Genomic DNA, 12,673 nt, shown 5'->3' on the forward strand with positions numbered 1-12,673 from the left:
GGCGACGAAGCAAGCGGGGACATCTATTTCGGTTGTTGTACATCCAGCCTCTTTCTTCCCCTATTTGTAACGAGGCGTTCTTCCTATAGATTGTGTGTCTATTCAGAGCATATGGAGAAGCACCATGTGCAACAGTGTTTCAATACAATGCAGCCGAATTGTTTCCTTGCTTCACCTTAGCGGTCACATAGTAAACCAAGCTCAATATTGGGTATACATCACAGGATTTGCACACTTTGTTTGGGTGCTGAGTGAAGTGCAAGTATTCCTTTATTTAGTGGCATGATGTCTGATGGATTTAAGACATATCGTACATATCGTAAATCAACCAGATTTTAATAAGTTTCACGTTTTATAGAGACAACTCACTTCTCTGGGACACACATGCACGCACACACTTGCGTGCGCGCGCGCACACACACACACACACACACAAACACACACACCATCACACACACACACACACAGCAAGACAAACAATGAAAAAGAGAGGCAGTGTCTTTGCAGATTAAATTGGCTCTGCCCAGCCTCAAGAGTAATATGTACACACACACACACACACACACACACACACACACACACACACACACACACACTAACTGTCAACCTGTCAAGCACCTCCTCGCCTATACACACACACATACACACAGTGGCGGTGGGTCAATAGAGGGCGCTAGGGCGCCGCCCCTCCGTGAAATATTCACTTGAATATATCTGCCAACTATTAATCAACTATTATCAATACGAAATAAATCAGCAAAAAGACATAGCGTTTATCCTCGTTTAATTGTGTGAGATACTTGTCACTGCCAGCAACTATTTAAATGCGTCTGAACGTCAATGATTTGGGCTAGGCTAGTTATTGGTCATTCGAAATAAAGCCCTCCTCCAAGTCAGGGGCGCCGGCCACGTTGAAGTCAATGTAAGCTCGCTAGCTTTTTGCTGTCTATCAAGCAGAGACAGCTTTTCATTGGCGCAAGAAAATTCGCCCTCGGGTCGTATCAGCGTGCGCCCCAGGCCAATGGTATCGCGTTTCCTTTTTGTTATCGCCACATGATTGGACAATTCAAGTAATCAATCAAATAGGCTACCTCCCTCATAACATTCGCGCAACACAACTACATGAAAGAGAAGAGATAGATCGCTAACTAGCAGAGCACTGTCCGCCCTTTTCAGTGGAGGAATTGGACTCCCCAAGCAATGTTATACTTAAAAGGAGCAAGTAAGTTACGTATTAATTTAGTCTTTTGGCCTGTGGCATATAAACAAAATGAAGCAACTGTCCCATATTTCTAACTGCATTTGAAGTAGACATTGAGACTCACAAAAAATGGACGCTATAGGACAGTGATCATGATTTGTATGATCAATATCAGAATAACAACAATGGTTCAAATAGCAATGGCTGGTGGGATGGCCACAAAGTAGGTCTGTATATGCAGTGTAAGCTTGTCCAGGCCCTGCAAGTCAGGATGTAGGCTATGAATCTGAATGAATAGTAGGTAAATAGGTAGTGGCCATCCCCAAAATGAACCAGAATAAAGGAAATCCAAAAAAATAAATCCTAGACCCTAGACCCTCTGTCTATTACTGTGCCCCACCAATATTTTTGATCACCAGCCGCTACTGCATACACACACACAAAAACACACAGACACACACACACACACAGACACACACACACAAAAACACACACATACACACACAAAAACACACAGACAGACACAAACACAAGGGCGTAGGAACCGGGGGGGACGGAGGGGACGTGTCCCCTCCAAAATTGGAGACAGGCGCATTTGTCCCACCTAAAAATTATACCGGGTGGAGAAAAGCGCACATTTGAAAGCGCAACACAGCGTCTTGTCACCGCTTCTTATTCCAAAAAGCTGGATGATTGAGCGTGCAATTAAAGAATTAATTTGATATTTATCATTTCATTACTGCCATTCAAAATGTGTTTTCCTTTACATTTACAAATGTATCTTTTTAGTAGAATAAAATATATTTGTGAATTTTTTCAGTGTAGTTAATTTATGACATATTTCTGTTCAAACCATTGACGGATCTGTCAGGTTTCCGATATGTGTCCCCCCAATGTTAAACTCATTCCTACGCCCCTGCACACACACACACAAAAACACCCACACCCACACACACAAACACACTCACACACACACCAACACACCCACAGCGCGTACCTAATGAGAAAGTCCAGAGTGAGTGCCTTTTAACGACTTTGTCAAACACCCGTTGAGCTCTGCCTCTCGCCCACATTCACACGCTGCGTTCTCAAACGCTACCGTGCGGTTCTGTAGTCTGCGCGACATGCCAACCTTTTTATTTGTATACATTTTTTGCATGAATTTACCCGTCACTCTGTTCATGTAGATGTTGCATTTTTTTGTCGCTTTTTCCCGACTAACTGCAGTTCGGCAGTTGTCTTTGTGTCTGTGTGTGTGCGTGTGTGTGTCTTTGTGTCTGTGTGTGTGTGTGCGTGTGTGTGTCTTTGCAGATTAAAAAAGCACTTGAGGGCAACAATGCAAAAGCACGTGGAAGCATGCATCATAGGCAACACACACGGATGCACGCTCTCACACACATACACACACACACGCACACACACACACACACAAGGATACTAGCCTTTATATCCCACCTCTGTGGTTTTACTTATGTCAACGATGAGGCTAATGCTAATGTTTCATGTAGAAAAACTCCCCCACCCACCTCCCCCGCCCACCTCCCCCACCCACCTTCCCCATCCCCCATCCCCCGCCCCCCAGCCCCCCAGCAGGTGACGGGATGGAGAACAAGGCCATGCACCTGAGCACGTACGAGGAGCGGGAGAGCGGCTCCAACTACGAGGACAGCTACGAGGGACAGAGCCTCTCCAAACTACACCTGTGTGATGATGACGGTGAGCAGGAGGGAGGGGAGGAGGAGGAGGAGGAGGGAGGGGAGGAGGAGGGAGGGGAGGAGGAGGAGGGAGGGGAGGAGGAGGAGGAGGGAGGGGAGGGGGGAGGGAGGGGAGGAGGAGGAGGGGGGAGGGAGGGGAGGAGGAGGGGGGAGGGAGGGGAGGAGAGAGGGAGAAGGAGGGGGAGGAGGGGGGAAGGTGAGGGGGTGGAGGAGGAGGAGGGAGGGGAGGAGGAGGGGGAGGAGAGGAGGTGGAGGAGGGGGGAAGGTGAGGGGGTGGAGGAGGAGGGAGGGGAGGAGGAGGAGTGAGGGGAGGGGGGCAGAGCCTCTGCAAACTACACCTGTGTGATGATGACGGTGAGGAGGAGGAGAAGGGGAGGAGAGGAGGAGGGTGGGGAGGGGGCCCGTGTGATGATGATTTAGAGGAGGAGGTGGAGGGGAGGGATGAGGAGGAGGAGGATGTAGGGTGGGGGGGGGCAGTTAACCGTTACCTCCATGGAAGTTTAGTTTTGCCTTGAAGCGGGGATCAAAATGAGTAGATTATGATCATAGATTCCAAGCGGACCAGACCCATGTGCTCAGAACCATTGTGTGTGTGTGTGTGTGTGTGTGTGTGTGTGTGTGTGTGTGTGTGTGTGTGCCTGCTTGCATGCTTGTATGTGTGTGTGTGTGTGTGTATCTTTGAGGAGAGGGACGGCTCAGACAGGTGCATGTAGAAAAACCAAACGTCCTCAGACGATTCTCCGGTTTCCCCCAGCCCGTGTTTGTCGGTCTTCTGTGGGAAAAGGCTTAGCAAGATACTGACGGACGAATCCTCTAGACAATCTTTAAGAGAGGTTGCCTCATCCAAGTGGCCCACCACACATGTTTGTCCCGGTTCTTCCCTCAACAAAGCCCTTTGAATCCAACTAAGGCATGCCAAAAAAGGGGAGACAATAACCCTTTTTTTAAAAAAAGGCTTTCCGCCCCTCAAACATGACAACCGTAAAACAAGCTCCCCTCAATAAAACGCAGATGTTTACACCGTCTTAAAGCCATACAACCTCCACTTAATCTGCCAGAGACTCAATTTAAAAGTTGAGGTAACGTAAGGAGATTCTTTTCTGAGGTGGTTCCTGGGGGGGAACTGTGGTGGCGAGGCCAGGGCGGTTTGTCCCCAGGACTCAATAAATATAAAAAATATAGAAAAATACATAATCAAGCATAATCGCTTCTTCCCTGAAGAGCATGGTCAGGGAACTGATTTGATGTGTTGAAGATATTCTGTGGATAATAATGTAGCAGTGAAAGGCACCGTCTGAAAATGTCCTGATGATCAATCTAACCTGACACTTTCATTTGAATTCCTCCTCTTTCTCCTCTGTAACGTTGTCTCTCCAACAGCCTGTGATTGTCTCTTTCGGCAGAAATAAAACCACGTAAAACACGTCAGTTGGGTTTGTCAGTTGAGATTTTGGATACTTTGGATTGGAGTTTGTTTGCTCATGTTTGCCATTGAGAAACACTTCCAAGTCTCTTGTAATGGGCGCGCCAACATACACCGACGCACGCAGTCAAATGTGTTTGTGTCTACGATGAGTCTCTTTCGCGTGTTGGGTGTGTGTACATTGCAGTGCCAACAATCCCTCCTCCCACTTGTTTGCTGTATAAACTGTTTAGAACTAATTGGGGTCTCAATGAATTTCCCCCTTAAGAGTCATCCATACATGATAGAGTTGTATGCACAACAGAACTGTGGGATGGTATCACACACTCGGATCAACACATTCAACTTCCCAGGATCTGTGTAACTCACTGATAGTCATAATGTTATTATATACTATCTATTGGTGTCTATCATGTTCCCTATGCTATCCCCTGACTGGCCCTTCCTATCTGGAACCAATTGTTTCTTGGAAGGCTGGCACATAAACAGGCGTTTTCTAGTTGCCTATTTTGATGTACATAATTTTCCCTATTATATGGTTCCAAAAATGCATTTTCGTCTGTCATTATTCTCGCATTATAATTTTAGGTTGATTGGCCGGGTATACTCACCATGTTCCATGCATATTGGCTACACTAAACGGCCTCTTCTTTGGCCCCAGTTTAAATGTGACTTCATCGTTGTTCACAAACATAATTTCCTTCTTTATATTTTGTTCACATTTTTGAAAACAGGCTGAGAACTGAGAGATAAGAAGTGTTTAGTACACGCACAGAGTACACCTCATGCATCTCATGTCCTTAGTAGTATGCTCCGAGGCCTGGTATGTCCTTACTCCATACATTCCATCTGCCTGACACACTTGCACCTCACACACACAGACAGACACACATACACACACACGCACACACCTTGGAGCCAGCTGTGTTGTCTTAAGCTGGAAGAGAGTGTGTTCTGTAGGATGGGGTAGATCGACAGGGATGGAGGAGAGAGAGAGAGAGAGAGAGAGAGAGAGAGAGAGGATCAATTGAATTGCGTTTGGGTGTGAATGTAGGTGTGGGTCGCGCGTGTGTGTTTGCAAGAGAGAGAGCCAAAGTGTCCGCATTTCTGACCTTATGCGGGTCAGAAATGCACACTCTACTAGCAGTGTCAACCACGCAAAGCCAGCTATACTGGCAAGCTTATCGGAAGCAGCAAGTGGTCGGGGTTTGGTCGTTTTGCTCAAAGGCACTCTAGGCAGAGGCCGGGATTGGAACAACAAACAGCATAAAAACAAAGCCAGACGCTCCAGTAAAATGTCTTCACAGCCCTACTATGAGTGTAACGCCAAGCACCGCCAGGTGGCCAGAGACCACCCCCCCCCCCTCCACACACACACACACACACACACACACACACATACACACACACACACACACACACACACACACACACACACACACACACACACAACACACACACACACACATGCATGATGCCACAGCTCCATCATCTATGAGGCCTTGAAGACAGTTTTATTATGAGTGATATGAGAACATCTGTTTGGCCTAGAGAGAGAGGTTAAGTGGTAACTGAAGTTGTAGATCTTGCTCCTCTGCATACGTGTGGGTGTGTTTATACTGGCTGTGTGTGTGTATGTGTGTGCGCGTTTGTCTGTGCGCGCGAGCACGCGCGTGTGAGTGTGTAAGTAAGAGTATAATGACGAATGACAAAGTGAAAAGTGTTTTCCCCTCCTGACACAACTCATCATATTAAAACAGTGACACCTCCCAAAAGGCACGTAAAGTCTGCTCTCTTCTGTCCCAAGGAACACATAACTCACTTCAGTCATTCCAGCAAAACTATTTGTCTGGTTAGCATTCTCTCGCGCCGCGGTCAAGGAGCCCTGTGGTGTTAGCAACATCACAACAGTACTACTGCTATTTTATAAATTCAATATTTTTATTTTAGGGAGATTCAAGAGACTGACACTGCATGTTTACCTTCATCCAAAGCGCCATGGAGTGAAATCAGATACAGGTCATTGAAGGGCAGGTAGGGGGTAAGGCCGGGTATCTTGGCAGCAAGGATGTCTACAGGTCAGTGGTGGACATTGAGGATCCGACCCAATGCCTATGGGCTGGGAGCCTAAATCCCTAACCACAAGACTATCCTGCTCCCTCTTTAAAGTGTTAGTGAACCCCCTGTTTCAGCTCATGTTCCAAAACTATGATATTTCTTTTGAAGCGCCTCAGAGAAGGCCCTTCGACGACCCGAAGAGAACACAGGTTGAGGTTCAGGGCAGAGTAAAACGTTCACATACTGAGAAAATGGCAAAAACGTGGCATTTGACACCTGTTTTCTCTTAACAACTTGACTCCTTTTTGAGTTACAGAGACAAAACGGCATCGATTACTAGTATATGTGAAAATTTGTATTAGTCATATCTTCAAAATATCACGTTGGAAAACGGAACCAAAACGATTCTGGGTTCTGTGTTCACCAAACACTTTTTAACAATGGATTGTGGTCGCGCCGCGGCCGTCCACCACAGGCTCTGCAAGGCGGCGCAGGAAGCAGGAGCAGTGCTGCAGTCATCTCAACTCCCTCTCCGCCATCAAGTACGCCATCGTGTCCCTCTACGTCCTGGTGCTGCTCACCATCTTCGGCCTCTGTCTGGCAGGTAGGAGGCCGTCTGTGTGTGTGTGTGTGATGGTGTGCGTGTGCGTGTGCGTGTGTGTGTAAGCCTGTGGGTCTGCCTGTGGGTGTGTGACATGCCAAGAAAGCCTGTGATTGATGACAGTGGTGGGATTGCGTGTGGGTCAGTCGGCTAAACTGGCCAATGTTCCCTTGAGCCCACAGGCCGACTGACAGCATTTCCCCTAGATCATAATAAACTCTCACACACATATATACACACACACACCTACACGTCCAGGAAGTCCCCTTGAAGGTTTTTTTGTAAAATGATGCACACTTATGTTTAAATGGTGCTTTGTGACTGGAGTTACTGACACTTTTATGTGGTTGCAGTTGTGGTTGAAGTCAAGCTTTTAGCATTTTACGAACACGTTATTAAGTTGGAAAGCCACGGCTAGCTTAAGTGCTTGTTTTGCTGCCTCAAGCAATACTGTTTTAAGGACCTATACTCTTATGGGTTTGATCCATGCTAGTTTGGTTGGCTGTGGCAATAAGCTCCATATGGTATCCCCCTGGTAATATCCAAAGCACATTAGAGTTGTATTTATGCAGGCCTAGATGTATGTCATTCATTCAAAGTCAATTAAGTTGCACCCCAAAAAAAAGAAAGACATTTTAAAGAAACTTTCAATGTGGACACATACCCAGAGGGCCACATATGCCTTAATTGTTTGGATTCTACCATTCCTCTCTCTCCTTGTTTTGCAACCACATTATACAAACAACCCACCCACCAAACCCAAACAGTTATAATCAACCCTCACTCGACCCATGAGACAGAGAATGTCGGAAAGTACACCGAAAGAGAGCTCATACTTTACAATGCTCTGTGCAACATCCATATCTATACATGCCATTTCATTCATCCATTTGTTCCCATTTTAATGTAAAGCGTGAAGCCTTTGGGACATCATTTGCTGAGGCATGATACCTGCACCAGGGAGGCTTCCAGGCCACTAATGGATTATGCAATGGATGATGTGTGAAACTTAAGTGGGTCCGACCCGTCTCTCCTTGTCTGTGTGTGTCTGTGTGTGTGAGTGTGTGTGGGTATGTCTGTGGGTGTGAGTGGGTGGTTTGTGTGTGTCTGTGGGTGTGCGTGTGGTTTGTCTGTTTGTGTGTGTTTGGGTCTGTGCGAGGGAGAACAAAGCGAGACAGAGAGAGGTAGGATTACGTCGATGACAGCGTACACAGAGTGAGGCATGACGTTGGTTTGGGCCCGGCTGTGCACTCTGCATGGTTCCCACACAGCTCTCTGTGGCCGCAGGAGGAATGAGGGGCCCCATTATGGCCCCTGACAACAGGTTGGCCCCTCCCTCACTGGGTTGGTGGACTGTAGTGGATTCACACTGAGTATGGGGGTACGGGAATCCATTTCCATTTGATTTTACTTAAGTGACTCAAGCAAGATGCTCCTTGAGCAGCGACAGCGAGTTTGAGGTTATTGTTTTATATTTGTTCATAGAGTTCAGCGACTTAACTGTAGTTTTATTTTGAGTTTGGAAACTGAACTTTTGCTGTGATGGAAATGGGAGCTATATGCATTGTTCTCCGGGCCTTTGCCGCTGTCCTACTTTCATGTACAGAAAATGTACAAACATTTGTTATAGTATTGTAAATTAGAAACGAAATGGGCTAAGCCATAATGAACAAATGCCATTAATGGCTAATATATAATAGTTATTATTGTTGACAAAACAAGCAAGCAGCTGTCTCTAAAACAAAGCTAACCATTAGTGTTTCTGTGTTAGGATTTCCTGTGACCGCATTGCACTCTTCTTATTTGGACCATGACAGCTCCAATGTCTTGTCAGTTGATCTCTCACTCTCTCTTTCTGTGGCAGATGGGAAAAAAACTATATCTGGACCAGAACTGCAAAAACAAACTTGTTGAAGACACGTTTCCAAGAAATATAATTAGAAACAAATGTTGACTTGAGAGTGAGGGAGGTCTTTTGGTCACAGTTGTGGCTGTGTTAAAGGGTGAGAGTGCTACATGGAAATTCCCATTAAGATCTGTGCGTTATGGAAATGGGCTCCAGCTGATATTATTTAATTTGACAAGCTTTGTGACCCGATGGCATCATAAACTCCGGCCTCTTCAGTACTGCGACTCTGCTGCGATTATTTCTTTCCCCGAGTAGATTTGGAAAAGCCCCTGGCACGTTGGCACACAAAGCCTAGCGGCCATTACAACCGGGCATCAGCTTGTGTGAGTATGTGGTGTATGTTTGTGTGTTTGTGGTCGTGTGTGTGTGAATGCGTTTGTGTACATGTTTGTAATAGTGATACACACACACAGAAATACAAGGAGGTTGTGTATTGACAGAGTTAAAAAGAGAGGGATAGAGAGAGAGAGAGAGAGAGAGAGGGAGAGGGGGAGAGGGGCAGAGAGGGAGAGAGAGAGAGAGAGAGGGGGGGAGAGGGAGAGGGAGAGAGAGGGAGAGAGCTTCCTGCTTCAGGACGCTATGTGGAAATCAAGCACAAATGACTATCACTATATAACTACACAGGGTGTTAACAGTTTTCTCACTCATCACGTCATTGCAGCTTGGAGGAAGAGATGTTACACGACTTCACCGTTATATTTTCGTGTTTATTTTAGCATTGTACCGTCATAGCCAATCCATTTATAGCCGATGATTGCGTTATATTCTGTTTTCCTCTCCAAATCATCGTTGCAGCACTCTCATACCAACATAAAGCTTAAATAGATACATGGGTTGCATTTTGATAAACATATGATAAACAAGTGAAGGGCAGACCAATGTCATCCAAGCATCCAAGACATAATTGTAATGAGTCACAGATGAAATTGCTTACGGCTTCATGTACGCTGAATTGCAACCGCATTCTTGGCTCCAGGCGCCTTCATACATTTACGGGCGCCACAGCTGTGATAGGAAGAAAGCCAATTCTGTGTCAGCGAACGTTAGCCTAGCCGCAGAGTATCCTAGCATAACAAAAAGAAAGGGGCAATGCTGACGGATTAGTATCTATGATCAACATTGTTCTTCAAAAAAATGTTTCAATGAATCAAAATCTGGCATAGAATATAACAATATAAATCAAAATCTTACATAAATATCATTATTGAGAAAATGAAAAAAAAGCAAGAGGTCATCAGGGAAGCACGGGGGGGACTTGTATGATTTGAAAGGTCACAGGTTAAACCACCAGTGAGATCTGCTGTTCGTCTCTTGCCTTCACCGACACAAGATAATAGGAAGGAGTTTCTGTGAGGATTGCATTAGTTAATGGTTTGTTAGGAAGGATTTGTTAAAGAGTAATGTCTTATCATCTACACAACACATGTTTAGCTGTAACTTGAACTTTCATTTTGGAGAAATGGGAAGACAAACAGAGCTTTGCAACAAATATGTTCACACTAATTCACCTGGAACAAATTCAATAAAACAAAACTTGGGTTTCAGAGAAGCCACAGCTGAGTCTAATCTATAAAATCCCCAAGGTGAATCACTTGTTTTTGTTTCTGCAGTCTATGAAATATGCATAACTTCTGTTGCAAGGATTGGCTCTCAGATGATATAGAGCAGTTCACCATCTAACTGGAATCACATGGACACCATACATGGAGGTGCATGCATGGCAGTTGAAGCTTAGATCACAAACTCTTGTTTAACTGTGTGTGTGTGTGTGTGTGTGTGTGTGTGTGTGTGTGTGTGTGTATGCGGGTGTACGTGCATGCACACAACTTAAGTTCTATATGGTTCCTTATCCTCCACTTTTTGCATGCGTTTGATCCGTCGTGTGTTGACCAGACATCATTGACTTGTTGCCTCGTCACTGGTGTGTGTGTGTGTGTATGTGTGTGTGCGTGTGTGTGTGTGTGTGTGTGTGTGTGTGTGTGTGAGTGTGTGTGTGTAAGGAGGGGATGGGGGTGGGGGTGGTCCTGTTGAGAATGAAGAACAGCCTTAAAGAAAAGGTCACAGCTCAGAGCTGAGACAGCCCAAGCTGTTTGAGGAAGAGCTAGCAGGGGTGGGAAAGTGAGCGAGGGAGAGAGAGACAGAGAGAGAGGGAGACAGAGAGAGAGGGAGACAGAGAGAGAGACCCAGAGAGAGACAGCGCTTGAGAGAGGGACAGCCAGAGACAGTATGACGAGCCACAGATTGATGAATCCCAAGTGTTATATGTGTGGGTGATTGTTTGATGAAGACGACATTGTGGACTGGTTCTTTAATCGAAGTTCCTACTTTACTTTACTCCTACTGCTTTACTCCTACTGCTACTACTAGTCCCATTGACTCCTACTTCTACTACTACTACTACTACTACTACTACTATTGACTTCTAACTATGGGAGAACAAAAAAATGATGACGTTATGATCATGTCTGTCGTCTAAAACTAATCATAAGATCCAATATCTGACTTTAGATCTTTATGTTTTCGTATGTATCAACAGCTTTGCTGTAGCATTATTCAAAGCTGTATCACTGAATCACCGCCACCGTAATCATCATCAGCATCCTCATCCTCTCCCTCCTTTCCTTATTCCTTCCGCACATGTCAAGTCATTTTGTCGGCTTCTGCTTTTTATTCGTGGTTTTGTTTGGTTTCGCTCTCCGGGTATTTGTTTGCCGTTTGTAGAGTTGTAGCTACCGGACATCCTTCTCACTCAAGCCAGCAGTGCTGATGTTTGATGTGTTTTGAACAGACTCACAAACGCTGGTGTTTGGTTTTTGGAGGTTGGCTTGGGTAGCCCGGTCTGCAAGCGTTGCTGTAAGTGAGATGAACCTCGGTTGAACATGGTACTACCCAAACATTGGCCGTGATAAATACACTTATGAAGCCTTCATCTTTACACTGCAAACCCACGTCCAAACAGAGGCACATGGTTGTTCACAAAACATGATTAATGACCAGGAGCATTGCTACTATCTATTATAATGCAGATTTACTGCATCTTTTCGTCTGTGTTTAGTGCGTTCAGGGATTTTCTGTTGGGTCCTAGTAAATGTAGCTGTTATCTTCTAAGAGGGCTTGTTGTCAAGTTTTTATCTCCGTAATTGGTTCCACCTTTTGCTCCACGTCTTATGTATCCCTAAATGTGGGTCAGATGTCGGGTTTTGTGAGGTGAACATGTTGTTGTTCACATCTTGGTTGGGTTAGGTTAACATTGGAGAAGTGTAAGGGTGGGAGTTGGGAATCGATCCCGGATCCACCCTGGTGTAGCAGGATCTAAAATTTGTTGCCTTCTCGATTAGTGTTGCAAGGACTCGCCTAATGCATCATCTTTCTTTCTTCATTTGTATCCTCTAGATGTTATGCATGTTTTAAGTTTGTTGGTATCGTATAATAATGAGCTTTAGTTAATGAGGCTTTTATCTTCTTTCGGGTCGTGATTGTCTCTCGCCAGCAACCTGGACCTCATTCTCGGGCCATCTGGTTCCAAGGTGGTCCCTGAATGAAAGAGTTTGAAAGGATCACTTCAACGCTGAAGTTGAATTCTGTGTTTCGGTAAGAAATCACCCTGGAATTACTGGTTGGAGGTGTGGTCTCCCCGACCGCCTGTCCGTTAACTGGAAACAGACGTTGGCTGTCAGCTAAAGGAATGAGACTAGTTCCTCTGAACTTGAAGTGGCGATGTTCTGTGCGGTGTTAGGGAAAGAGTCCCACAGGTTACTTCCAGATT

General features: G+C 45.5%; 1 protein-coding gene across 1 annotated transcript in view; it reads left to right on the forward strand.

Moving 5' to 3' along the window:
• scara5 (scavenger receptor class A, member 5 (putative)) overlaps window positions 1-12,673 on the forward strand; it is a 51,764-nt gene that overhangs the window by 619 nt on the left and 38,472 nt on the right. The window contains exons 2-3 of the mRNA XM_079753764.1: window positions 2,784-2,917; window positions 6,873-7,001. Coding sequence (XP_079609890.1) covers window positions 2,803-2,917; window positions 6,873-7,001 — 244 coding nt within the window. The 5' untranslated portion in view covers window positions 2,784-2,802. The remainder of the gene's footprint in view (window positions 1-2,783; window positions 2,918-6,872; window positions 7,002-12,673) is intronic.

Source organism: Pollachius pollachius, assembly GCF_949987615.1.
Source record: "Pollachius pollachius genome assembly, chromosome: 16".
Classification (NCBI taxonomy): domain Eukaryota; kingdom Metazoa; phylum Chordata; class Actinopteri; order Gadiformes; family Gadidae; genus Pollachius; species Pollachius pollachius.